General features: G+C 33.4%; 1 protein-coding gene across 5 annotated transcripts; it reads left to right on the top strand.

Moving 5' to 3' along the window:
- Positions 1-1,710: 1,710 nt before the first annotated feature.
- On the top strand, positions 1,711-23,809 carry LOC141720455 (uncharacterized). 5 transcript variants are annotated; one of them, XM_074522884.1, is made up of 24 exons: positions 1,721-2,055; positions 2,307-2,410; positions 3,094-3,238; positions 4,388-4,463; positions 5,470-5,770; positions 6,378-6,480; positions 6,580-6,716; positions 7,578-7,745; positions 10,019-10,224; positions 10,315-10,458; positions 10,554-10,642; positions 12,173-12,314; positions 12,823-12,875; positions 13,441-13,499; positions 14,778-14,944; positions 16,489-16,643; positions 19,046-19,103; positions 19,175-19,247; positions 21,295-21,396; positions 21,551-21,647; positions 21,728-21,856; positions 21,941-22,182; positions 22,284-22,424; positions 23,432-23,809. In XM_074522884.1, the coding sequence occupies exons 1-24, from the start codon at positions 1,890-1,892 to the stop codon at positions 23,606-23,608; spliced, it is 3,234 nt and encodes a 1,077-aa protein (XP_074378985.1). In that variant the 5' UTR covers positions 1,721-1,889; the 3' UTR covers positions 23,609-23,809. The 5 variants fall into 5 exon arrangements, with proteins under 5 accessions (XP_074378986.1, XP_074378985.1, XP_074378984.1 ...); XM_074522883.1 differs by having other exon boundaries at positions 5,467-5,770; XM_074522882.1 differs by having other exon boundaries at positions 3,094-3,304.
- The last annotated feature ends 2,080 nt before the right edge of the window (positions 23,810-25,889 follow it).

Genomic DNA, 25,889 nt, shown 5'->3' with positions numbered 1-25,889 from the left:
CTGTCGCTTCATAAAGAATTAACACGCTATCTTATAAGTTCGCGCCTCTTATAAGACGAATAAGCACAACCAATACTAGGTTATCATACAATCACCACACACTAAGGCATCATAACAATTTAACTAAAGAAATCCATAAATAAATCCGCTAGACCCCCAAGATAACGATTAGCCCATAATCGGACTCATCATCAACGTGGGTTCCGATGAAATCATTGTATAACAAACGTAGTCTTTATAACGAATAAATAAAACCAAGTACAAAACAAGATTAAGGTTCACAAGTAAGAAAACTAGCATCCAAGTTACAACTTAAAACAAAGATTCACAAGTAAAAACAAGATCTTCTTCGTCTTCATTGAATCGTGCTAATACGGTTTTCTTACGGCTCTACTTGATATGTCTCTGGCTTGTTATCTTATTAAAAACGACCTAAAGTTGCTTATATAGCAGCCCCATGCAGTGTAGAATTCTTTCTCTCAGAAACCAAATAGAAACGGGATTCTGCCATCCCGACACGGCGCGGCCGCGCCGGCTTTCTGTACTTTGGGCGCGGTCGCGCGCTTGATTAGCGCGGGGGTGCTGGGCTTCTGCCAGAACTTGACTTATTCATTTTTCTTGCAGATTTGAGCCGACTTTCAACGAGCTTTTATTCCACACCACCTTGACACCAAATTAGCATTTAAATTAGCACCAAAACAATGCTAATTCACCTGATTACCTAGATAATGCTTGAAATGCAAAAACACTCGAAAACACGTTAAAACACTTAACAACTTGAGTACAAACGCACCAATTCAAAACTTATTAGAGCATTATAAAGTGTCATAAATGCCACTCAACAAACATCAACCGATAAACCTAACTGACAACCCACGCGGGAAAGTTGACACACCCACGTGGGGTTCCTGACACACCGCCTGTCGTCGACATCGTGTGATTGACACCGCCGTCACTAAAGTAAGTAGGCATTACAACTCATGCACACTCCCCACTTACATGTGCCACTCATATGCCCCTAACTCCTATAAATATCCAGCAAAACAAGAGAGAAAAGGAGACAAAAAATCCATACAATATAGTAAGATCGACATTCTCTTTAACTTTCTCTCTCTAAAATTTGGCCAGATTACTTGCTATTACACCAGAGGTGTCTCTTGAGATGAAAATTTCGGTTTTAAGTACTCTGCATCTGGACCCGACCCATTTCCAAAGGAGAAAAAGCTCACATAGATTCAGAGGCTTATAAGATATATAGGAACATTTTTGCAAAAATAACTTCGTTTTTTTTGCAAAAATACCACTCTTGGAAAAAATATTTTACGAAAATACCTTTCTTTCTAAACTTTACAATAATATTTGTAACTTAAATAAACTACAATCAACCACACCTACAACTCCAAAATTAGTATATAAAATTATTTTTAATTGATGAACACGTTTCTTAACGAGTAGCAATGATTAAATAAATGGGATTTCCAAAAAATACCAAAAATACGTTTTTTTGTCAAGCCCAAAAATACCTTTTTAAAAACTTATTTTGCAAAATACCATAGTTTGAAAAATATTTGCGAAAATATTCATTTGCAAAATACGTTACTCTATAAGTTGCAGCGATTAAATAAAATGCAACCTAAAATATAAAATAAATTAATTTTGATTGTTTTATAGAAAATGTGTAAAAAGAGTTGCTTTGGTCCAACAAAAAACGAACTTTATTTATTTGTTTTTCAGAAAAAGGAGTTGGATTCAGATGATTTTGATTTTTGGTTGCCAAAGAATCTGAAAAGAAGACTGGTGAGAGATATCAGAGCATACATTTGTAAGTTGCAGATAGCCGAGCGTATCCCAGCTAATTTCAAGGGAAACCGTAAATTAGGGTTTATCTTATGGACGAAGAAGCAAGTGTCAACATGTCGATTTCAGAGTCTAATACAACTATGGTTGCAACCACTATGGGTCGGGTCATGAACACTCTCCTTGAAGCTCGCACTAACAAGCTCACTGATTCCATTTCTCGTCTCGATTATTCTCCTAAAATTATCACTCAAACTGGTACTTTCTCACCTTTCTAATCCATTTCTACTTTACATATTTATGCATAAAGTAAAACTTAATTGTCTTAATGAGTTGTCACTGGATTGATACAGAATCTCGATTTTATGATACATTTTGTCTGTCTCGGTTATAATTGATGCGGTGTGTTATTTATTTAAGTTTGATTAGTTGATGTAATTTTGCAGTATCGAGACTATTTGTTTTTCTAGGTTTTGCTCTGTGTTACTTACGGTTTGATGTGTATGCAGTTACGTTGGAGGACTCGTTGTGGATATTGTACAAGTATGTTAGGGATTCGGCTGATAAGGAGGAGTTATCATTGGATCATGTTTTGGTTCCCATGGTTGAACATGTATGTATCATCATTTGCTAATTTCCGTATATTGCAGAACATTGTATGATATTCATATTTCGATATAAATGCTGCTCCTCAAGGTGTTAATGAATTATGAGTTAACAGGGCGAAGTAAGCTAATACTTGTTAATGGAGGGACCCTTTCCTTTTTTATACAAATATAAGACTTGTTGTATTTTCCCTATATATTTTAAATTAATGAGAATTTTAAAGCACTTATTGAAATAGTTTTGAACTTGCACTTTTTTCCTTGTTGGGGTGGTTGGGGATTGAGGGCTGAAGAACTCACATTTTGTCCTACATTCTTAACATGTTAATCCATGTTAAACCCCATTATTGTAATTTACCTCTAAAAATTCAAATGCAGAAACACTTTTTCCTTTGGTTAGAAGAATTTTGTTGTAATAGATGAGGATGTTCATTCATGAACCTAAGAAAAATTCAAGCCAAGTGTCAGAGTTTTGATGTTGAACAGTTATTGTGCTTGCTTATCATGGTTGTTTGAAGCTTCCATGTACTAATATTATTATTTAGATGATTTCTTTGTTTTGTTTTCCTTTTCCGAATCCGTTTTCATTTCTTTTAATACGAGTTTAGCCGTAGCTTCTTGAAAATCATAGATAAGCATCCAAAATTCATATTATGTGATACATCTTGAATAAACATTTTGTTAAATACAGTCGCTGAAATGCAAAGATTTAAAACGACGCAGTCAGACAATGATACTTCTTGATTGGCTATTTCAAGATAGTGTTGTCTTCGAAGCTTTAGCCACAAACTTTGCTAATATACTGTTGAGGAAAGACGACCATTACACTGTGTTAGGTTGGTGCATCCTTACCCGTGTTCTTCTAGAAGATGATATCTTTAAGGAAAAGCTTCTAACAAGTGGTAGGTAAACTTGCAGTGTGTTAATTTAAATTTGATGTGTATTATGTTTACCAGTTTATATGATAAGTAAAATGAACTTGACTAGTTGGAGTGTGATAGATAATGTAAAAACGTTTTAATCTGGGCCTGTTAATTTACAATGATATGAACAATTAGATTCGGTAAATGAGATGGTTTTAGCAGTTTTTATGCCTATATTAGTTCTGATCCGGGCCTGTTAATTAACAATGATATGAACAATTACACTTGGTTAATGAGTTGGTTTAACTGTTTTTTTGTGTTTCAATTAGTTCTGATCTGGGCTTGTTAATTTACAATTATTTGAACAATTTATATATACACGAGATCTGGTGCCGCGAGTATCATATAAAAATCAAAGGCAGTTGATTTAGCGTGCTTCTTTGTTCTGGTGCCATATTAAACGGCTAGATGAGATTTGTAGTTCTTTTCTATTAGATATCTGTAAAATTGATGATCCTTTTTTAAGCCAATTTTTCTTCTACTTTTTTTTTTTAAAATTTATTTTGAAAATAAATAGAACCCCTTCAAATATGAACTGAATAATATTGATTTGATCAGGTTTCAATGTTTAGTCTCTGGCCTCTCCCACAGTGAAAGTAACTGAAAGTTTCCACATTTTTTAATGAAATTAGCAAAGTTTTCTATAATTTATTTCTTTTTATCAAAATTTCACTATAAACACTGTAGTGACGTGCCAACAGCAATTTCTCAACATTTTTTCTTGTTATAGCTAAAAATTAAGTCTCACCAAGGTGTACTAAGAAAATGAATCTAACTTCCGCATGGACATTATATTGGGTGGTACCTATGTTCATTATGTTGAATGTTTACCCGTACTATTGACTTTAGGGTGTTCCTGGAAGACCCCTACTTAAATCAATGATATCATTTTGCGTATGGCAACACCCTTCAATATTTACCTTGTTACTACTCTATGTTTGGTCCCTTTCTGCAACTTTAGGCTTTAATTAGTTGATTCGTTGATTTTATGTATTAAACTCTACTTTCCCCATCAAATATATACGAAAAGCATTTTACTAAAAATGTTGTTTCTTCATGCAGGAACTGAGAAGTATGATAATTTGCTAAAGATCCTTTCTCCATGTGTTAAACATCTGTTAATTCTGTGCAGTGGAAGGTACACGTAGCGTTCATTATTTTTTGGTATTATGTAGTCACCATAGTTGCAAGCAACCCCAAAAGGGCTCTGTATCTTTCTCACAACTCTTGGAATAATTGTTTCGATTTTTCTAGACTCGAGTCAAGGCACAAGGAAACTATGTTAATGTTCCTTTACATTTATTTATATATTGATGTATTAAGAATTCAATATGGAAAATAGTGCTCAAAATTTTTGAGTGAAATAGAATCTGTGTTTAACCCACAAAAAAGAGTGTTGCATATGACATGTGAGAGGGGTTATACTGTCTGAGTGCAAACATAACTTTATGGGATGCATAACTTATGAATTTTGGTAATAAGCTGATCCATATTATTTTTCACATTCATCAATTGATTTCATGAATTCATTGCAGTTGATTTTGTTAACCATCATCAAGTGGTCCTGTTTAAACTCGATTAATGGTAATTTTCTTTAGCTTGAATTAGCAATTAGGGGTTTATGCACTCTTTAAAAGAAATATAGGAGTCCCAGCCGATCACGGCTTCTGCCTTCCAGAATGGTTTTGTTAAGAATTCATAGTGAATATATGTTACTAATGACATTTTCTAAAGGTAATTACTTGTTATCAGTTTAGTTGTTAAGTAACCGACTCATCTAAAACCTTAAGGTGTAAGGAGACGTTAATTGGATCCTACAGCAGTCCGAAGCAAACAGACAAACAATAAAATTAAACGAGGATGGGAGAACTCGAGACCCTTTTCTAATCCGAGCTCTAATACCATGTAAAATAACCAACTCATCTAAAACCTTAAGGTGTAAGAAGGAGGCCGTAAATGGATTATATATTATTTGACTAGTACAATTAACGGCTAATTTAAGAGATAGTTTTTTTATTCTTTTAATTCATGTGATTACTATATATACTATCCGTTATAATCTGGTTTCAGTTGACTAAAATACCTGTAAGAACAAAATTATTATTATTTAGTTGATCCTGGTCTTGTTTTATTTGTTTTAGCAGTTCTCAGGGTGGATTTGAGTTGCCAACTCGACTATCTGTGGCTGCTGCTGACTGTGTTATTGCTATCACTATAGCATTGACAAGAAAGAATGCGCTTTCTGATATTCCAGAAAACAAGGGAAAATCAAATAAACGCGATACACCAACCCAGTCAACTACTTTGGGACGGCCTGGTTCTAGTAATGTGATGAATGTGAAACCAGCCAGTTTATCTCAAGAAATCTCTAGCAGTACTGAGATAGGATTGTTGCTTTGGGATCTTTTAGATGAAGTTATTGTTCTTGTGCAAAGACTCAGTGCTGTATGTCTTTACCTTCCCTAAACACTTTCCATTAACAGCCCTATTTCTTTCTTTTCTTGACACGTGTATAGGTCTAGAAGTTATTTAAATCTGAATGAACTTTGTTTCATCCTTTGTTTCCGTTATTAATGTGTAATTGTAAATTACGGGTTGTTTGGCTAATCATATTTATTAAAGTACCGACCTCCTAAAATAGTACATAAACATGGGATTCAATCGAAATAAATACTTTTAAAAAATCAGATTAGCCAAACCCCTCTATCTTTATGCAACATTGTCGGGAAATAATTAAAATTTAATACGGTGCAACATGTTCACTTTCTGATACACCTAAATTAGCCAACTCAAATATTAGCATGGCTGCCTGTCTTGTAAAGCGTGCACAACTATTAAATTTATTTCTGTATGAAATGTGTATCCATGTCTTGAATATTTAGTGAATCATGGTATTCCAGAAATAGTTTCTTGTTTCAATTCATTTTTCCTTGTTTTCATAAATTTGCACATAAATATTTAGTTTGGCTCTGGCACTTGGTGGTTATTATCTATGTCTTAGAACTTTTTTATGTTCACACGGAAGTAACTAAATGGAATATGTGAGTTTTAGTGGAGCAGGAAGAGCCGATATTTGCATGCAAAAGGACTGGACAGATTATTAAATTGGTTGCAAAAGACTAAAAATCATTATAGTTGCTTCAGTGTGGACAAAGGTGTTATTTCTAACTTCTCATAACATTTATCTAATTCATAGGTCATAATTGTGAAAAATTATCTGTAATTTTTCTTCTTACTTGGAATATGGATGATAGATCGGCAAATAGTCAAGGCTGGTGCATTGCTTTTCTCTTCTTGCTGGAAGCACTGTAGTGTCCTCTTACATTTGGAAGATCGCATCTTTTCTCAATACTACAAAGAATTGTTGGACCACTTCATATCAGGCATTCAGGTTGAACTCAAGTAATGGCCAGTAGCTTAACTTTTTAATGACCAAGTGTCTTACTGAGACAGGTGTAATTGTTAAGTGTCATGCTTGAGATGCATTATATTTTTACCTCTTTAATATTAGAATAGCTTAGAAAAGTTTTTTTTTTTGCTAATTAGCTTAGAAATTTTTTGTTTTGCGTTTGGAATATATTTGTTCTGGCTGATTTTTTTTTTAGTTGGTAAAAACTGTTTTTGGTTTGTGTGTGAAACAGGATGAGATATAAATTTTAAGTTTTAAATTATAACATCTCGATTGGATCACAGAGTAGATGTTATTATCTTGGTATTGCAAGTGAAAATATTTTATTTAGTCAGATCAAAATGACTGCTAAAAATAAACTTATTCAAAAGCAAATACAGATGATAGTATCAGTAAACATCATTATATGTTTTGTCATGCATGAAGTTTTCTTTTATTAAGAATCACAGTTGCTCTGATGACTGTGTCAAAGTCCTTTCTGTAATTTTTAACCCTGATTGTACACTAACCTTTATGTATATAGGAATATTTTTTTGTTGTCCCTAAATGTTTCTCAGAAAAGATCTTTGTAATAACCATTGATTCTATGTACAACAAAATGTGGGGAGAAACAAATGAACTTTTGAATATGGACCGATATACAATATCAAATAATAAATTCAGAATTTACAAGCTTATGTTTCCATGGTTGCCTATTGAACTGGATTGTGATATTTTTTACGTGCTTTAGGGTCTAATTCAGGCGTCATGTGCCCTATGGGGTAGGCTGTTGCCTTCGACACTCTGTTATATGTTCTGATATTACTTGTTTGTAGTTTATATCCTGAGGAGATTCGTATTTAGTTTTATGCAGATAACGACGAGCTTAAAGATAACAAAGACAGTGGAACAGAGACCATAAACTTTTTTCTGAGTTGCCTTTTACTTCTACTGGGGCGTTGCAATGGCAAACAATTTGAAAGTGCCATGTCAGAATATGGACTTCAGATGTGTGGTCTTCTTGTATCGCAGGTAGAGAGTTTCTGAGATTTATTTTATTGAAATGATTTACTGTTATCAGCTCCTTCGAACTTGGAAGCATGATGGGCCACGAAAATATAGAAAACAAATTCTGTATCAATGGTGAGAAAAGGAGGAGTTATTCTTTTCAGGTGTAAAGCTCTTGGAAACAAAGTTACCAATAGGTCGAGATATATTTTCAGTTGACAATAACATGGGTTAAATGTTACCGGGGCTGAGGCAGTTACACTTAATAGTTTTCCGATAGGTGTGCCATGGATTATATATTAAAATCTAGCCTAACCATTAAGGAAGCAACTCTATGTATAAGTATCTTTCATAAGTCATACAGTCATGCATGTTCTTTTCAGATAAGTTTTGTCATTTATCTTTATAGGATATATTTTATTATAAGTTATAGTATTGTTCTGTTAATAATAAAAAAATTAATATAATATTTAAATATTGTATAATATTTAGCATAAAAGTAGTTTAAAATTATTAAATGAATTATCATTTCTCTAAAATTATCTTTTTATTAAAAAAAGTTAGATATCAATTAAGACTTGTGTTATAGTGATAGTAATACATTATTCTTGAATTCAAAAAAATTAAAATATTATATATTTATAAGAATGAAATTTGCACCATTCAGATATTTTATTAATTTGTATACAAAATAATCTTATCCATTAAGTAGTCAGACTGGTAAATCATTCAGATATTTTAATAATTAAGAAATTATTATTGAGATTTGCCAAATGACCCCTAATATGTTTGACTGGACTAAATGAACATCTTGGACCAAAAATGTAGGCATCTTCATCTCGGAATCTATTAAGTTTGGCAAAGGTCAATTGCAGGATTTAAATTCTTAAACACGCATGCCTCAACTGAGACTTCAATCTTTGACCTTTTATTACCAAGAGGAGTGGTATAAGCCATGCTAAGCCATGCAGATAAAAAGGGACTACGCTTCATCTCTCCTGAATCTTTGTGGAGTTCTTCATGTGAAATACATGATAACACATGGTCACCAACCATAAATGTCTAAGCTTGTTGAATATCAAGTGTAACTTGGTGGAAGTAATAAACTTTATGTTCTTGGCCCTTGTCTTTTGAAAAATTCATTCGAGAATGTAAAATGAATCATACTACCCTTTCCAGATAATTGTTGGGAGATGAAGGTTAGGGTGTGGCTAAGGGGTTACTTGGTAAGAAAATATTACAAATCAAGCAACAATCTATCGATTGGTTTTTTCTTTGGCTGTGCATGCTTATGTGTTCTTTAAGAGGTACTCGCTGCAATGTAATCAATAAAATTTATGTTTTTTAGTTACTAGGATACAATAAATTCAATATTCGATATTACTGCTGCTCCAGTATAATGGAACAAGAATGGGTGCAAGTAAATATCTTAATAGTTTCACTACAGACTGTCAGAAACAGATAGATGAAGTTGTTGTACAGAATTTAGATTGAGAGAGCAGATGTAGAACAGAGCTGAAAGTTGCAGAAAATTAGACACGAGAGAGGTAAATGTCAGGAAATGAAACCTAATCGTGGAGTTTCCTACTCCCTCTGTTCCCAAATAAGTGATGCTTTGACTTCTTGCACATATTTTAAGGTGTAAAAGATTCACTTCCAAACATTATTTCTTCGTTTTTTTAAACTTTATTTCATAAGAAACAGTGAAAAATAATATATGGAAGTAACTTTTCTTGCATTTTATAGTACATGCAAAGAATCAAATTGCCACTTTGAGACGGATTGTGTATATTCTAATTTCTAACATATAGAGATGAGAGAACAGATCATAGTTTATGTTTTTTAGAGTGTATTCAGTCAACATTTGGCTAGCAATTAACAGTTAGTTGCTGTTGACTTTATGAATGTCATAAATTTTAACTGACATACAGAGATGAGAGAACTGATCTCAGTTGATTTCTTTTAGAGGGCAGTCAACCAACTTTTTGAATAGGAATTAACTAATAGTTAGTTTTTGTTGACTTGAAAAGTGTTATATATCTTAATATACATAATTGAGAACAGATTACAGTTTCTTTAAGAGGGTGGTCAACTAACTTTTTGACTAACAATTAACTAAAAGTTAGCTGCTCATGCTTGTACTAAAAATGTTATTGCCTGTTACTACTCGTAACAGTTTTATTCTTAGCGAGTATATCTTAAATAAAGAAACCTATAGTAATAAGATACTAATATCTTAAAAAAGGTCGTTTTGTACTATTTTTCATGCTATACACTAATGCCTTGTAATTAAACAGCTTCACTCAGCCGATGAAGATGTAATTGACGGGGCCATGTTCCTCATCAAAGCAGCCGTGTTTAGAACAAATTCTTCGCCAGATGCAATCTGTCTCCCTGACACAAGACACATAGATGCTATTGTTCCATCCCTTCTACTACTTTTAGATGGGAGAGATGGTGCAGCAAAAGCTGCTGTTACACTCATTGCAGAATTCTGTTTACTGTAAGCTGTTGATTTTTTCCCTTGTGTTAATATTGTGTTCGGTCATGCCAATACCTTTGAATAAGTCTGATTTGAAATGTGATGTAACAGAAGCTCAAACAGCAATTGCCTAAAAGACGTTTTAGAGCGCCTCGCTGCTGGAACTTTTTTGCAGAGGAAGAATGCTATTGATGTCATATCTGAACTCATCCACATGTCATTGGATTCAGTAGCTGACCTGTCACAATTACCGTGGTTCGCATATGGTCTTTAGCTGTTATCAGCTTATCTTTTTCTCTTTATTTTTTGTCCTTTGGTCCGCTGATCATACCTTCCATTTAATATTACAGGCAAGATATATCAGATCACTTGCTCCAGCGCCTCAGGGATAAAGAGTTGGTGATTAGCACACAAGCATCTAAGCTTATTACATTGATCGGTTCGTTACATACATAACGATTGAATATTCTGAATTCTGATATTAAATATACTAAATTGCACTTTGTTGACTTGTATTACATTAATTTGCACTTTGGTAGCTGAAATTAAATAGTCTACATTTTGATGGCTAATGTTACTTTGATTAAGCACTTCAGGGTCTCCGGGCAGCTACCGTTAAAATATAGCTAACACCGTTAGATTTTGTAGTAAATATAAATTTGGGAGAAAAAGGTAATTTTACATTTCTTCATCAATATTATCACTTTCAATTGGACTATAGGTAGAATCATGGTAATAGCCATGCCCTTCATTGAGGAAAGAAGTTTGTTTTTGGAGTTTAAATTCACTAGTTAAATTGAAATGTCTTCTCCTATTTTTGTAAAATTGAAGAGGTGATAAATTCATACTTGCAAATAAGGAAAGATCTAATTTCTTATTAATAACCCATCTAACATTATAATGACGAGTTTGAAGAAGACAATTGTTACAAAATTCATGATGCTTATTTTTATGATAGCTGTCTTGACTTGAATATTACATATGTGGTTTTCATATATTGAGGATATGTATATGCATAACTTTTGTTGTTAGATCTTTGAAAGAAAAGGTAATTCAATTTACTGTGATATATTGTGAAGATGAGATTTTATATAAATATATAAATACATATATATATATAGGGTCCCGCTCAACGGAGAAGGGGAAGCTGAAATACATACATATGCCTATATATGTGTGATTGCAGGTGAATGGTTGTGTTGTGTGTGTTTGGTGAAGATGTAAAGTGATGCAGCCAAGTAAGATAGGAGAAGTCGGAGTTGAAGGAGAAACTGATTATAAGGATTAAACACAGCAAACTTAATAGTTGCTAGAGAAATTTTAGGAAAATATTTTTTTTAATCAGTTACTTCGCAGATACAAGGCTGGGAACTTGTATATATAACTCCCAGAAGATCACAGACTACTAGCTCTAGAAACTTCTGGTGCTTTTGACTATAAATTAAGACTTTAACATTTCCCCTTCACACCTTCCCAATACATTACATTAATTATAGACTCTAGATAATTCTAATTTCAGATTAAAGAACTGTTTCTAGAATATTCTTAAATGTATTTCAGATTGTTCTAGAATTCGCATAAAAAAGTTAACGACGTTAGTGACCGATTGACTGAAGTCGTGGCTTTGAAAAAAATATTTTCAGCCATCACATTAATCACTTTTATAATAAGGTCATAAAACTGCAAAAACCTTATATTACAGGAACTCAAACTGCAATTTGTTCTATTAAATATGTATCCGGAACTTATGATGATTAAGCAAATATGTAATCAGGCTATGGACCAATCGTGACTTGTGTTACATCTAATGCTAGTTATCATCTGTATAGAATAGTGGAATCCACCTTGAGGCCTTGCATAGTACTATGGCATTTTAGAAGTTCTATTATCTTTTTTTGAACAAACTGATGTCCTTGATCCTTGTATGTGGTGTTTCATACTTTAATATGTTTGTTGCTTTTTCTTGCAGACCCTTTGATAGTTCTGCCACCTTTGGTTCATCTTGTTTACTCGGATGGAGTACAGTCATCTGCTTGTAATATAATCCTCGCTTTGCTAAAGAGTCACAATAAGAGATTTGATGTTCTATGTTGCTTGCTTGACTGTCTCAGGTACTTTTGTGATTCATAAATTGCCTTTAGAAGCCTGACGCAAAGGGCTGTTGAAATTAAACAGTTTAATGAACTGGAGTATTTTATTCCTCATTTTTCCTTTAACGTAGTGGGTAATACTTGTACAGCTTATCATGCTCACTTCTTTTTACAGTTCCTACTCTTGTGGGATGGATGAATGGTTGTGAGGAAAATAATTTTCATTTCTTACCCAAAGAAACTAATTGGTTATCACATTATGATAAACTTAGATTAGAAACCGCTAAAGATGTTCAGTGACTATTTTAGTACATACTTAATATAATGGCAAGAACAAAGTGCAAGCATACAGCTATTAAAATAATATTAATCTGAACAGGCTACCTCATAAGTCGTAACAGATTGCTTTCAGGTGAGGCGGTTAAGGTCTTAAGGACCTTTCTCCTTTTAATATATAGATTGCTTTCGATTGTTAATTTTAGCTTCTCAGTACATGTTTGGTTGACTGTGATCGTCCTTTCTTTTACAGCAACTCGAGTGAGGGCCTGGATCATTCAGACACACGTAGTGTTATTAAACAAGGTGTTCCTTTTTGTGTGAACAAGAATTGTGTATTAAATGTTATACCACATTAATTTACTGGTCTTATTATTCCAAATTTTCTATTTTAAATTTATCTTTGGAAACCGTCACCTCTTCAACAATAGATAAACATATAATTTTAATTAATGCCACTATATATAGTTTCTATCCCTTCCATTATATATTATATACTACCCTGCCTCTGTTTTTAGAACAACATGTTGACTTATTGAGATAAAGAGAACAAGTATTCTAAATGTATTATCTAATATATTGCTATGAATATTCCTAGTAATACCATGCATCTTTCTGGGGCCGCAAACGGAAACTGACTGCCTAACATACTTTTTAGTTTTTCTATTGTGCTGCCTAACATAATTTTCTGAATTTAAGAAGTTTGTAGAATGTAGATTGTATACCAGAAGTTACTTGTGTGCCAAGTTCCATATAGAGCAATGTCTATGTTCATGGGCCGTGGTTTATTTAATTTATTACATATACAACTTGACAAGCTCATTACTCTCTATATGTTTCTCTAATTTTGTTTAAATTTATTAAACCACAGATGGATCGAAGTTGGACACTGATAGAGTGCTCAAGCTTATCCCCGAGTGGTCAAAATCTGTAAGCTTGATCATGCTGTCTTCTAATATATATATATATATATATTTTGTGTAACCTTTTTGTATCCCCTTGCATTGAAATGCAAGCTGAAGTAACTAAGCCTCAATTGTCTTTATATGTTGGCGCTGTCACATGTTGCAGAGGATTTATTCAATTAAAAGTACTTAATTTATATTATTTAGAAATTATACATATTAAATCTCAATTTTTTCCTAGTAGAATTGATGCAGGACAACAACCAAACGCAACATATGGAATAGAACAGTGAATGAATTGAAATAAGATGATGTCAGGAACCCAAGGTTTCTGATTTTCAATATACAAATGTTTTGTATTTCTAAGTTTTAGAGATAGAAATGCAACAAAAAGGTAAGATAACAGGTAGTTTTAGCTAGTTTAGGTGAATTAGAGATTCAGAGATAACGAGATTAAGAGAATTTCTTAAAGAGAGAGTTAGGGAGAGAAACATATGAGATAAATTTACAGAGAGCAATGTTTAGCAGAAATAATTCCTTTTCATAAAATTTACATACTCAAAGATTATATCCAGAACTACTATATATAGAATCCCAAGTGTAATTATCTAACTGCAATTACTCTTATACCCCTGTACCGCGAAACATATGACTACTAATATTAGAGGACTGATGCATTCCTTACAGGTGATATAAACACCTGAGAGCCACTGCCCCTTGGGTTCCTCAATTTCCGGGGAAGTGGGAAAATTGTAATGTATTGCAACCCCTTAAAAACATAAACAAACACTCATCTTGATTATTTAATTCAATAAGTTAAATTAATAAAGGATGCATTTCCTTGAATAAGAGAACCCGGAAATTATTTCTAATAACAAGGAGATTACTTACGACAGTTATCTGCTTCATGACGACAATCAACTACCAATAAAATAACAGAAACAACTCGTTTTACTATGCTACTACCATTAGCTAGAATATAACTTTTATCTGCTTAGCAAGTGTGTAATGCCTAGGTCTGATTGTATTCCATGGCTTCCTATGTGCATTGAACTATCACGAGTCTTGCCAGTTTTTTAAAACCCATTTTCGGTGTTTTGGACAATGAGCTATAGTAAATGACTTGTGTCTTTCTTTGCTTTGTAAATCGAGTCATTTGGTCAGTTCTCTGCAACATATAAGCACCAATTGTACATCTTCTGGTCCTTCGCATCCAGTCCCTTTTATTCCTGCACCATCTTTCTGTTTTCTTTAATGTGACTATGCACCTGTATTTACTATAGTTTTCTTCTGAACCACATAGGTGAAGGACTGGAACCTTCTGGTTGGACCATTGATCGACAAGATGGTGAAAGATCCATCGAATGTGACTATTGTAAGATTTCTCAGCTGTATAAGTGAAAATTTGGCTGATGCAGCAGATATAGTCTTTCAGCGACTTCTATCACATGCAAGAATAGTGAGAGGAGGGTGAGTTCCATTTTATCATTCCTTCAAAATAATTAAAGTACAAGTTTCATTTCTTGGTACTTTTCTCTGATTAGTATTCGTTTAAGTAAGATAATCAGCTGTCTTGCATCCGGTTAAATTGTGAACATGTCACCTTTGTTTCGCATATGAATAGTTTACATGAGTATGTCCCTGTCTGTAGCTTAAAGTTCTTCCTAGCGGAAGTATGATAACATAAATTTTAATATCTAAATATAAGAGACTGTTTTTATCATTAATGTGGTCTATATGCTTGTGAGTTAGTGAAAATACAATTTTCTGATGATAGCAAGTTAAGGAAGGTCACTACCCTTCAGTTTATCGGGCACAGTTATTGGTGAAAGCATCTGTCGCTAACTTATCTGAGCCTAAAGTGCCTTTAGTTGTTGCCTAAAATATCTCAAATGAACCATATGTATAGTTCCCCTACCAGTAATCAATGTTTCCCTGTACCAGTTTTAGATGTATTAATTTATTAGTTGTCACACATTGAGGTTGCATAACCTCAAAGGGTGGGAGAAACGGCAGATGCCGTGAATAATGGAACTCGTAGGCATTTGTTGAAATTCAAATACTTGAGGGTTCATATATACCAATGCAGTTAATTTTAAATGCGATGTGCAAATTTTTGTCTTGATATCTTAGTGGAGTATTTTGGTTTGAAAATATCCCTACCCCCCCCTCCTATTCTAAATATTTCTCGCACACAGATTGTAGTCTAAATAATCCAAGTGGATTCTATTATTACCTGGACTTGGGCAAGGGTGCAATCCAAGTGTCAAATTCTTAGTTTTAATAATTTTGAATCCGTGGATATATATACTAATACATAGATGCTGGGATTTGGTGTGTAAAGAGTGTCAAATAGATTTTTCTATGTATCCTTAATTTATGTACTTTCTAAATATCATTGTTAATAATAAATCATATGGACTTTACTATGTTTGTATTAAAAAACAATTTAAAACAAATGAGCTTTTAATTATATTTTGGACTCGACTAGGAGAGGGTGAACTGTATGGTTTATTATTTAGGATCCAACTCAGATCACATACCCACACACTTGTTTTGTCTTGTCGGACACAAGCATGATGTCAAATTAGAAGAGTCTGGGTAACAAATGTGGAAAGATGTTGATTCTCTTTAGTTGATTGCTCAAATGAGCAGCCATTTTGTTTATTGTTTTTTTCTTTCAATTTTCTTCGCAAATTTTATTCTGGTTGTGTGTCCTTACCATGGAGGAGTATGATTGTGCCATTTGGAGTTGGATAATTTTATGGGATTGCACTGCTCGTTTATTTGTTTCAATGTATGTTTCTGGTCCTTAACAGTCAGAACATTCTTAAATATTTTCTTTTATTAAATTCCAGTTGTTTTTTCTATATGCATTTTACTGCTGCTAATTGATCATTTTTCAATATTAACATGTTATATGACAAGAAAGCTCATGTTTTAAGGTTTAAGACATTCCGTTGTTTTCTTTGACTTACCTAACTGATGGTAGCTTCTCCTTGTAATGAGAACAGGATTCTTGCAAAAGAGGATGGTGAAAGAGTACAGAATTCTCTCTTTGATCACCTTTCCCCATTACTTATAATCAGACTGCTTCCTCTCAGAGTATTTGATGATCTCGAAACTTCTTCTGTATATGGTGAACTTCTCGAAAGGATCAGGATGCAAGGTATACCGCTTAGCCTCGAATCTTATTTTCTTCCATGAGATCTTGCTTAGTGTGCAGAGTGTCCAAATTAGCTATCCAATTTAATATACCAACAGTCTATTTTATTTATACCTGTTTTTGTACTTGCCAATTTTTTTGTTGGCCGTGAATAAACGAATGAAGAAAAATATACATACATACACACATATATATATATATATATATATATATATATATATATAGGGGCATGATCAAATACAAACCAAATTTAAAATAAAAACTAGGAATCAATCTAAGCCATTAGATTAATCTAATAATCTAGTGGTCCCCCTAAAAGCACCACACCCAATTAATCTGCACTCTCCCACACAATTTCAGTTTTTTTCCTCCGTTTTTAATTTGATTTTTCCCGTCAAACCGCAAGTTTTTTTTAAAATCCGACTTCACTGTATTTTTCTCCATCTCCCAGCGATTAATTTGTATAGCATATGTGTTATATTTCGAAGTAATTTTTTTTAAAAAAATATTTGGTTTCTAGTTTCTATTATAATATTGGTTTATATTGGAGTAGCCCCCTATATATATATATTAAAAATATTAAAAGAAATTTAAAATCCAAATTTATTGGTGTCCTGTTGATGATCTCCTCAACTTGTTGTCTTCCGGATAATAAATCTTAAAATTTACATTTATATGTAAATATAATCAAAACCAAGAAAGATAAAATGTTAAGACAAATTTTTTAGGAGTGAAATTCCATATTAAATTTTCATTTGTATGTTATGGTTGTGGCATTTAGGTTAGTTTACACCTATGCCATGTTTTTCAGCAGTCGGCACAATCATTTACTAATTAATCGATTCGGGCTCAATTGCTCATTCTTTTACCACTTATAGTTAAGGATTGATACGGACACAACTTCTATTCTGCTACTGTTACAGTTGTTGTCCTGCTATCTTGCACAGGTTTTTACTCAAGAAGTTAGTATTATGATAGGTAGCTCGACTGTAGAGTTTTCTTATAAATGCTTTGCGTACGTAAATATCAAATTGTCCATCACCAGTTCTGAGGAATTCCTTCAAACCCTGGTTTAATGTTGTCCAGTCCCTTAAGTTCATTCATCTCTCATGGATGAGCACTTGGCTACTGTGTGCTCTTCGAGCTATCTGCAAGAATGGTTTATTTGAACAAGTTGCATTTAAGCAATTGTTGTTACATTTTCTACCTTATTCTTCAGGAAGAATCTTTATGTATTTCCAGCAATAATATACATATCAAGAAGTGTCTGTTAAAATGACATGATACTCATTCCGAGATCCGGGCTATAAAGTTTGTGTTCAGAAATCGTAACCTCTTCTTTCAAGTAAGATATGATTTTGATGATCTGATGCGCGAAATCTTCTACCTCAAAAGTTTGTTCACATCAAACCGCAGCCTAATTCAACTAGATCCTGTGTTTTAAAAGATTTGTTACATTTCATTCTCTCCTATGTTCTTCATCATCACCCTTGTCTGTCACCACTTTTTTTCCTGATATTATTCTTAATGAAAACAGCACGGTCAACTTTTTTGAGGTAATAAGTTGTGAAGTATAGATAGTATTAACTAAGTTTAAACACTGGTAGCTGATTCTCCCAAAAAAAGAAAAGAGAATTCTAGTTTGTTGGATTGAATTGACTGCTGGTTTAAAAGAAGCAGGCAGAGACTGTTCGTCCTATGATCCTTTTTTGAACCTTTACCTTTCAATCCTGGAGAAGTTTGTGATCAACGTTTTGAAATAGTGGCAAGTTACTCGAGTACCATTTTATTGACGTACTCCCTGGTTGAAATTATCATCTCATAGAATCATATTTACCTTAAATCTTCATATCAACTTTAGATATATTGATTATAAAGTATAGGAATAATGGGAATAAAGGACTATACAAGGACTAGATTGGGATCATAACTGGCATGCTGGAGCCTGAGATAATTCGGTTCTCTATCCTCATAATCGAGGTAATCAATCTTAATTTCCTCGTAATCAATAATACAAAAAGCCTGAGTGATGGTTGCTTATCCTTGTAACTTAAATTAAGAAATATAAGAATAGTAAAAAGAAGAAAGAAATCTGTCCTCTTCTGGTTGTTTCTCCATGCTCTTCTCTTTCTCACTTAATATTTCTTTCTCTGATTGTCTTTTGGCTTCTGCCAGCAACAAATTATCATCCTTATGCATGGCTTGGTGTTGTTTATATTTGAAGGTCTTTACTTCGGTCGTCTGCATTGAATTTCCCTTATCGACTTACTATATTACTGTTTTGCTACACTCTTTCATCTTTTTTCTTTATAAGTATTTTGCAATTTAATTTGAAGGTTCTTTGTTTTGGGGAATGCTACCTTTGACAATTTTGCATCTTACTTTAAGTTTCTTTGTTTCTCCAGATTATAGATATTTCAACAGCAGTGATACAGAATGTGTTGCATCACTCCTATTGAGCAGGTTAAATAATAAGTATTCGTATGGATAGACTTCCATACTAGACAAGAATTTATTCTGTTCTTTTTTTGCAGGGCATTTGACAGGCATGAATATGAAGATGTTCGAAAACTCGCAGCTGAACTTTGTGGCCGTATCCATCACCATGTAAAAAATCATTCCAGTTTCTTTTTGAGCACTTGCATCCTCTGCTGACATTTTGTTACAATTCCTCCATCTTGACATTACGTAATTTTATGTGTCCCCTATGCCTTTAATTGAATTTAGCACATGGAAAGAAGGATAGTGAAACTTGGCCAAAAAATGGTGAAATATTGTTGTGTATTGGCATTCAGATCCAATCGTCAAATCTTTTAAGCTTTATTTTGCATGGTGCGAGGAAAAAGAGAAACTGATTGTATGAACAGTACCTATATCTTTGTACCGAACTGTATAACATTTTTCTTTATGATACCTGGGTATGGTTAATGACTAATTTGTAAGTGGTAGGATCTTAATGATAAATGCATAAGTATGTAGATTATTTTCATTTCTATTCTTATGCATGTTAATATCCGGACAGGATGTGATTAGGTTTCAGAATCGTGATAAGTTGGGTAGCAAGGTACATTACCTGGACTTGGGTACGCAGATGTGGGTATAGACTATAGATCCAATCATATGATTCTCAATTAAAAAGAAACAATCCGAACTGGAAATGGGCCTTGATTTCATTTAGGATCGGACTGCTAGGTGGAAAATATTAAGTTTTTTACTTTATATTTCCAGTTGTCTAAATTGTTTTTCTCTGTTGGTCTCTCTGCCTATTCGTATGTCGGGACAATGCATTTGTGTTTCAATATTTAATTGGAATTTGTCTTGAATAGCATAGTTGTTAAGACGCCACCTAAGCGTCGCCTAGGCGACTAGGCTGTAAAAAATGGGTAGGCGTCCGACCCGTCTTCATCTTTAGTGGGTAGGTGATGCATAGGGGCGCCTAGGCAGCTAGGCGACGTCTAAATCCGTCCAAATCCGCCTAAGTCCGTGTTATTTTAACATGGGCTAGCGCAGTCTAGCTTTGACCAAGTCCAACCCAGTATACTTTCATATGGGCCAGCCCATATTCAAGTTATAACCTCACACTTAACCCTAATCAACCATCAAGACACAGACAAGCATCTCCAGGCAGCGATCTATTAAGTAGTATTCTTATTTTTCTTCTAATCTGTTAGACACATACATATATACATATACATACATATATACATATATATATATATTTCTTCTTTTCTTATTCTTTCTTATATATATTTATATATATATATACACACACGTATGTATATGAATTAGATGTATGCACAAACTACAAACATATAACATCTATCATTGGGTATAACATTAATGCATTTACTTTGACATGGGATTATAGTATTTACTCTTTGGTATTGTATGTAATGGCTAAATCTATATTATAATAACATATAAATGTATTTATATATTAATTATACCCAATTTATATAGTGAAACGTATAATCTGCCTAATGACCGTCTAAGCGGGCGCCTAACCGTCTAGCGGTTAGGAGGTACAGGGTCGTGTAGCCTCCTCTTTACATCTTTACAAGTATGTTTAATAGTTTAAATCGATATATTGGATATAATACAATCTTTTGAAATGTATATATTCTGTTCGTTTTTTAAGCGTAATTGATATATATGCAAGTATTCATGTTAAGGGGTTCCAGCAGGTCATCTCTATATGAGAAGGTGTAGACCCTACTTTGTTGAAAGTAAGCCTATTTAAAGTGAAAATGCAACTTCAGAATTCCAATACCTACCACTTATTTATATCAGTCAGTTGAAAGTGAAGTATATATAAATTTTTGATTCTACTCCATTGCCCTCCTTAGCCAAATCTTTACATTTATCTGGTATTACATTGAAGTTTCTTTTCATATTCTGTGGATTGTCAGTAACATATGACGTGGTGGTTAATCTCATCATTATAAGATTACAGGGATTGTAACTTTGTTCATCTTGGACCTCATTTAATTAACTTAATAGACTTGTAGTTGAGTTTTTTCTCGAGACACTCTAGTTGCACTATAAATTTTGATTTTGTGCTTTTTTAGTCCATTGCTTGTACATTTTAATTTAAAATAGGAATGCCCTAGATTTTGTTTTGGTTCTTTCAATATAGCAACCTGTGATCCTGCAGGTACTCTATCCTATACTTTCTAATCAATTGGAAGATGCTGCAACTTCTAATGATGTTTTGACTATAAAGGCTTGTCTATTTGCAATCTGCACATCACTTGTGGTATAATTTTTAACTTATTGTGTAGATGTGGTCAATTTGTTTATATTCCTCAGTTTTCGTTATATAGAAAAATAATAAAATTTGATCGAGGTATGTGCTTTTGTTGGTTTAATCATATATGAGCAGTTTGTTTTTTTAATTAAATATGATATAGGCCAGGGGCAGGTTTTCAATTTCGCATCCTGCCATGCTCAGAATTAGAGAAGTGATAGAAACTATCCTTTTATGGCCTTCAGCTGATGGAGATGAAGGCAAGTACATTTTCCCCGAACTTTAATTTGCATCCACACTTTTAATAGTATCTAACATTGGGATTATTCTTATCACTCAGTTTCAAAAGCACAACATGGTTGCATTGATTGTCTGGCTTTGATGGTTTGCACTGAACTACAAAATCCAAAATCATCAAGGATATCAAGTGTGAGTGGTATTAAAATCACTGAAAATGGCATTTCATCAGGTTGCTGTATTATTGTTTGGTTATAAATTATGTCTATAAAATGCATATCTGTTGGTGAGCTGCTGACTTCAGTTGTACATGTAGAGAAAGGTGACAGTAGAATTGCCGTTCACACTTATGTGATTCGTCAATTAACATGTGACACAAATGACTGCATTTCTTCCGCGAAAGTGATTGTGAAAAGCCGAATATTAGAGGCAACACTGTCTCGCTCGTTTCGCTTGTGCATGGCTAATGTCCTCATCAGTGCTTGTCAGAAGATTTCTGACTCGGGAAGGAAACCGTATGCTAAAAGAATTCTACCACCAATAATTAAATCTACTGAGGTATGTAGTTATGAGTTTCAATCAGGAAGACTTCTAATGCTGAGACAGAAGCTACCGTACTGCCTCTCACTCTTTTAAATATTAATTAATAATGTCTGCAGGCGACGAGTAACTCAGAAATCAGGGCTGCATGCGTTCAGATTCTCTTCTCAGCGGTTTACCATTTAAAATCTGCTATAGTTCCATATTCAAATGATCTTTTGAAAGTAGCTGTAACATCACTGCAGGAAGGATCAGAAAAGGTATTAGGTTAATAGACATTGCAAACAACTTTGCGAGTCATTATCAGTCTCTTCTTGTGAAGTCTGTGTCTAGCACTGTGTCATATTGTTTACCTGTATTTGCTACCAAGCTTGGCAGTTCCTATACTACACGTGCATGTAGAATTGTCATACATAAACAATGACTTAGGTAAACATCATTATTATGTGACTTGGGTAAACATCATTATTATGTGAAGACCGAAGAAGCATCTGAATAATTAGTAATACTCTACTAGATGGGGGCGGAGCTGTTAAAATTTTAATTATTCTGAGCCCAATTCCGCGCTTCTAACAAATTTCCAACTGTTTTTGTTATACACTTCCCTATTTTATTTTACTAAGTTTCAACTTTGATCTACTACTAAGCATTTTATTATAAGATGCTTGCCACCTCCCCAAACAAAATTATTTAAGTATTCAAGGTTTTTTTTTCTTTCGTATTTGTTAAAAAAAATTTGGAGTATCATTATTGGTGTGGTACTGGCACAAACAACTCTTTTAAGGCTTGCCACCTCCCCAAACAAAATTATTTAACTATTCAAGGTTTTTTTTTTCTTTCGTATTTGTTATAAAAAATTTGGAGTACCATTATTAGTGTGGTACTTGCACAAACAACTCTTTTAAGCATCTTGCGTATGTTTTTGTACCTTGAGATATCCATAAAGAGATGGAGGGTGTATTTGCCATGCTTACTCTAGTAAAATGCGGTTATGAATGTTTTTTATTAGCCTAACTGCTTTAATGTTTAATCATGATTGGTTTCATGCACTTGATGTTGCAGAAAATAAGACACTAGTAATGACTTTAACAATACTGGTGCATTGTCATTTCCTTGTGGGTTTTTATAAGTAGAAAACAATGCACAAGAGTTCCTGCAGAACATTTTTCCTGTTAGGACTCGAATTGAGTTCGTTATGCACCACTGTGAATGTAATTAGGGCAAAATTTTGTGCTGCTTACTTACATGAGTTCTTATGGGATATCAGGAAAGGATGGCTGGCGCAAAGTTACTGACAGCTCTCATGGCAAGTGACGACACGGGTGTCCAAAGTGTATCTGCAGGGTTATTAGAAGCAAGAAGTTTACTTTTGAGCATTTCTTCATCAGATGCTTCTTCAGATTTGCGCCGAGTGTGCCAAAAATTGCTTTTATGTATGACTTAGGCCTAGTTGGCGGTTCAGTGTAACCTTTTGGAGTAAATGTATATGTTGTCTAAATTTGTTGTAATTTTATAGCTGCAATAGTCTGTAATTTACTAGATACTGATCATGATATACAAGTCTAAGAGGCCGAGGACCTTAAATTGCAGATTAAAGTTATATTTTAGGAGGGTCGTTGTATGTTGATTAGCTCTCGTCTTTCAATGTTTTTTGACCTGTTGCTGCCCAAACATATTGATAAACCTTTCTAAAAAAAATCTGTTGTTTGAGATGCGAGCACACGTATCTTTCAACCAGGATGTTATTATTTAGTTGGAAGGAGGGATGAAAAACGAAGTGGAGAATTAATTAAGAAATCAACAGTAGAAAGAACACTCTTGTTTTATATGACGTTTTGACTTGGCCGGTAGTTATTATTATTTTTTTGTGAATTATTGTATTTATCGTCTATTTTTATTTTAAAAGGAAAATTTTACAAATAATATTTCTAAAATATCATAAAACAGATGAGATATTTCTTTATCAGAATTGGCTGGTTTGGCCTATTCTGTAAATAACTTATAAGTTTGAAAATATATGTATCTGAATTGAGATTCGGTAAGTGGTGTTAGGGTTTTCAAATTGGGTATTACGTGGTATTTGTGATTCATTTTTTATTTTTATTTTTACTTTTAATCACTTGTGTTTTTTTTTTTTAAATTTTGAACTACTTGATTTAATTATGTGATGTGTTTTTAACATATAATTTGCTGGGCAGGGGGATAGGACATTGACTCTCAGCAGGGAATAGAAACTGCATATATACATATATAATATATGTATGACTTGTCTATCTGTAGACAAAATAAATAGAATCCCTGACAGGAATATAGATATAGATAGATAGACACAAGTACTCTCCATAACCCATCCCAAACACTAGTTTCCAAATTATTCATACATACAGATACAGTACAGATAATTTATATTTATATTTTATGTATTGAAATGCTACAGTTGTTCTTCGCCGTAGCGTTCTCGGCGGTGCCGCTAACGCTGTACGTTCCTCCGATAAGAAACCTTTGCTTATTCGTAGACACGGTGGAGCAGCTCTTCCACCATACTTCCGATGTTCTTACTCATCAACTCCGCCCTCAACTCCGTCTTGCTCTCTCTCGTCTCCTCTTCACCTCTACAAGGTGAAGGTAGAACCTTTCCACTCTTCTCGAATAATTCATCAATCATCCTTCTATTTTGTATTTAATATTTTGAATTTCGATTTTTGTTTTGTTTTATTATGATATGAATGAATCTTCAATTTTAATTTATTCGGTACACTCTGTATATATACAATTGCGTTGTTTGTAATCCCAGTTTTGTATCTGTTTTTTTTGTTTAATTTTTTTGGCATGTATATTACTTGGGTGTGACTCCATTGAGTGTTTTGCTAATTTTATAAATTATGGAGTAATGTTTAAATTTCGATCTCTGTCAACATATACATGATCCTAATGTTCTGTCATCTATTAAAATTATTTTTTTATTAATCTTATGGTAATTATCGGCACAAAGATGGATTCTAGTGATCCACTCCTTAGGATCCCATCTTTGACCCAGCATTGGTGGTGTGTTTAAATGTGATACATGATCCTGTTAGGGCCTTTACCAATGATTAAGCGTTCCTCCAAACACCTACATCTTTAGGAGGGATGGTAAATTAACATTCTCATTTGCCATGTTTGTTGACTATTGCTAATTATATCTTCTTATTCTTGGGACTGAGCTTTTGAACTTAGTGACCCGAGTCCAAAGGGGTTAATATTTTTTTTATATCAGCTTTAGTGATTAGCTTTCTGTCAGCTTTAAGATATTTGGCAGGGTGGAAATTCTGTTGAACTTAGTTGGGTGTTCCATATTTTAGTATCTACTATGTCCTCGTTGCTCAGTTAATACTAACTCTATACTGTCATCAGAGCTTGGCAAGCAGTTCCTTGGTGAGGTTGATGTTAAACAATTATATTCACATTAGGACTTTTGTAATCATTTATTAAACTTCTGTTTGTTTTACCATTTACTTGTTGCATTGAGTATCATGTTCTTCCTATGCTTTTTTCTTTAAATATTTAATTAATTACCAATCATTTCTATTTCCGCAAAGAGAGTGCATTTAAATTCTGATGTTTTGTCTGGTTAGGTTATTGCCTAGTACTGTATTTGAGTTTTAACTTGTGATGTAATCTCAAAATCTTTTTTACTACCTGAATTTTACCTAATATAATTTTCCGAGGTTTGCAATATTAGGTAT

This window comes from Apium graveolens, chromosome 4 (assembly GCF_009905375.1).
Source record: "Apium graveolens cultivar Ventura chromosome 4, ASM990537v1, whole genome shotgun sequence".
In the NCBI taxonomy this organism is placed as follows: Eukaryota; Viridiplantae; Streptophyta; class Magnoliopsida; order Apiales; family Apiaceae; genus Apium; species Apium graveolens.
This window is presented reverse-complemented; position numbering and strand designations above follow the sequence as displayed.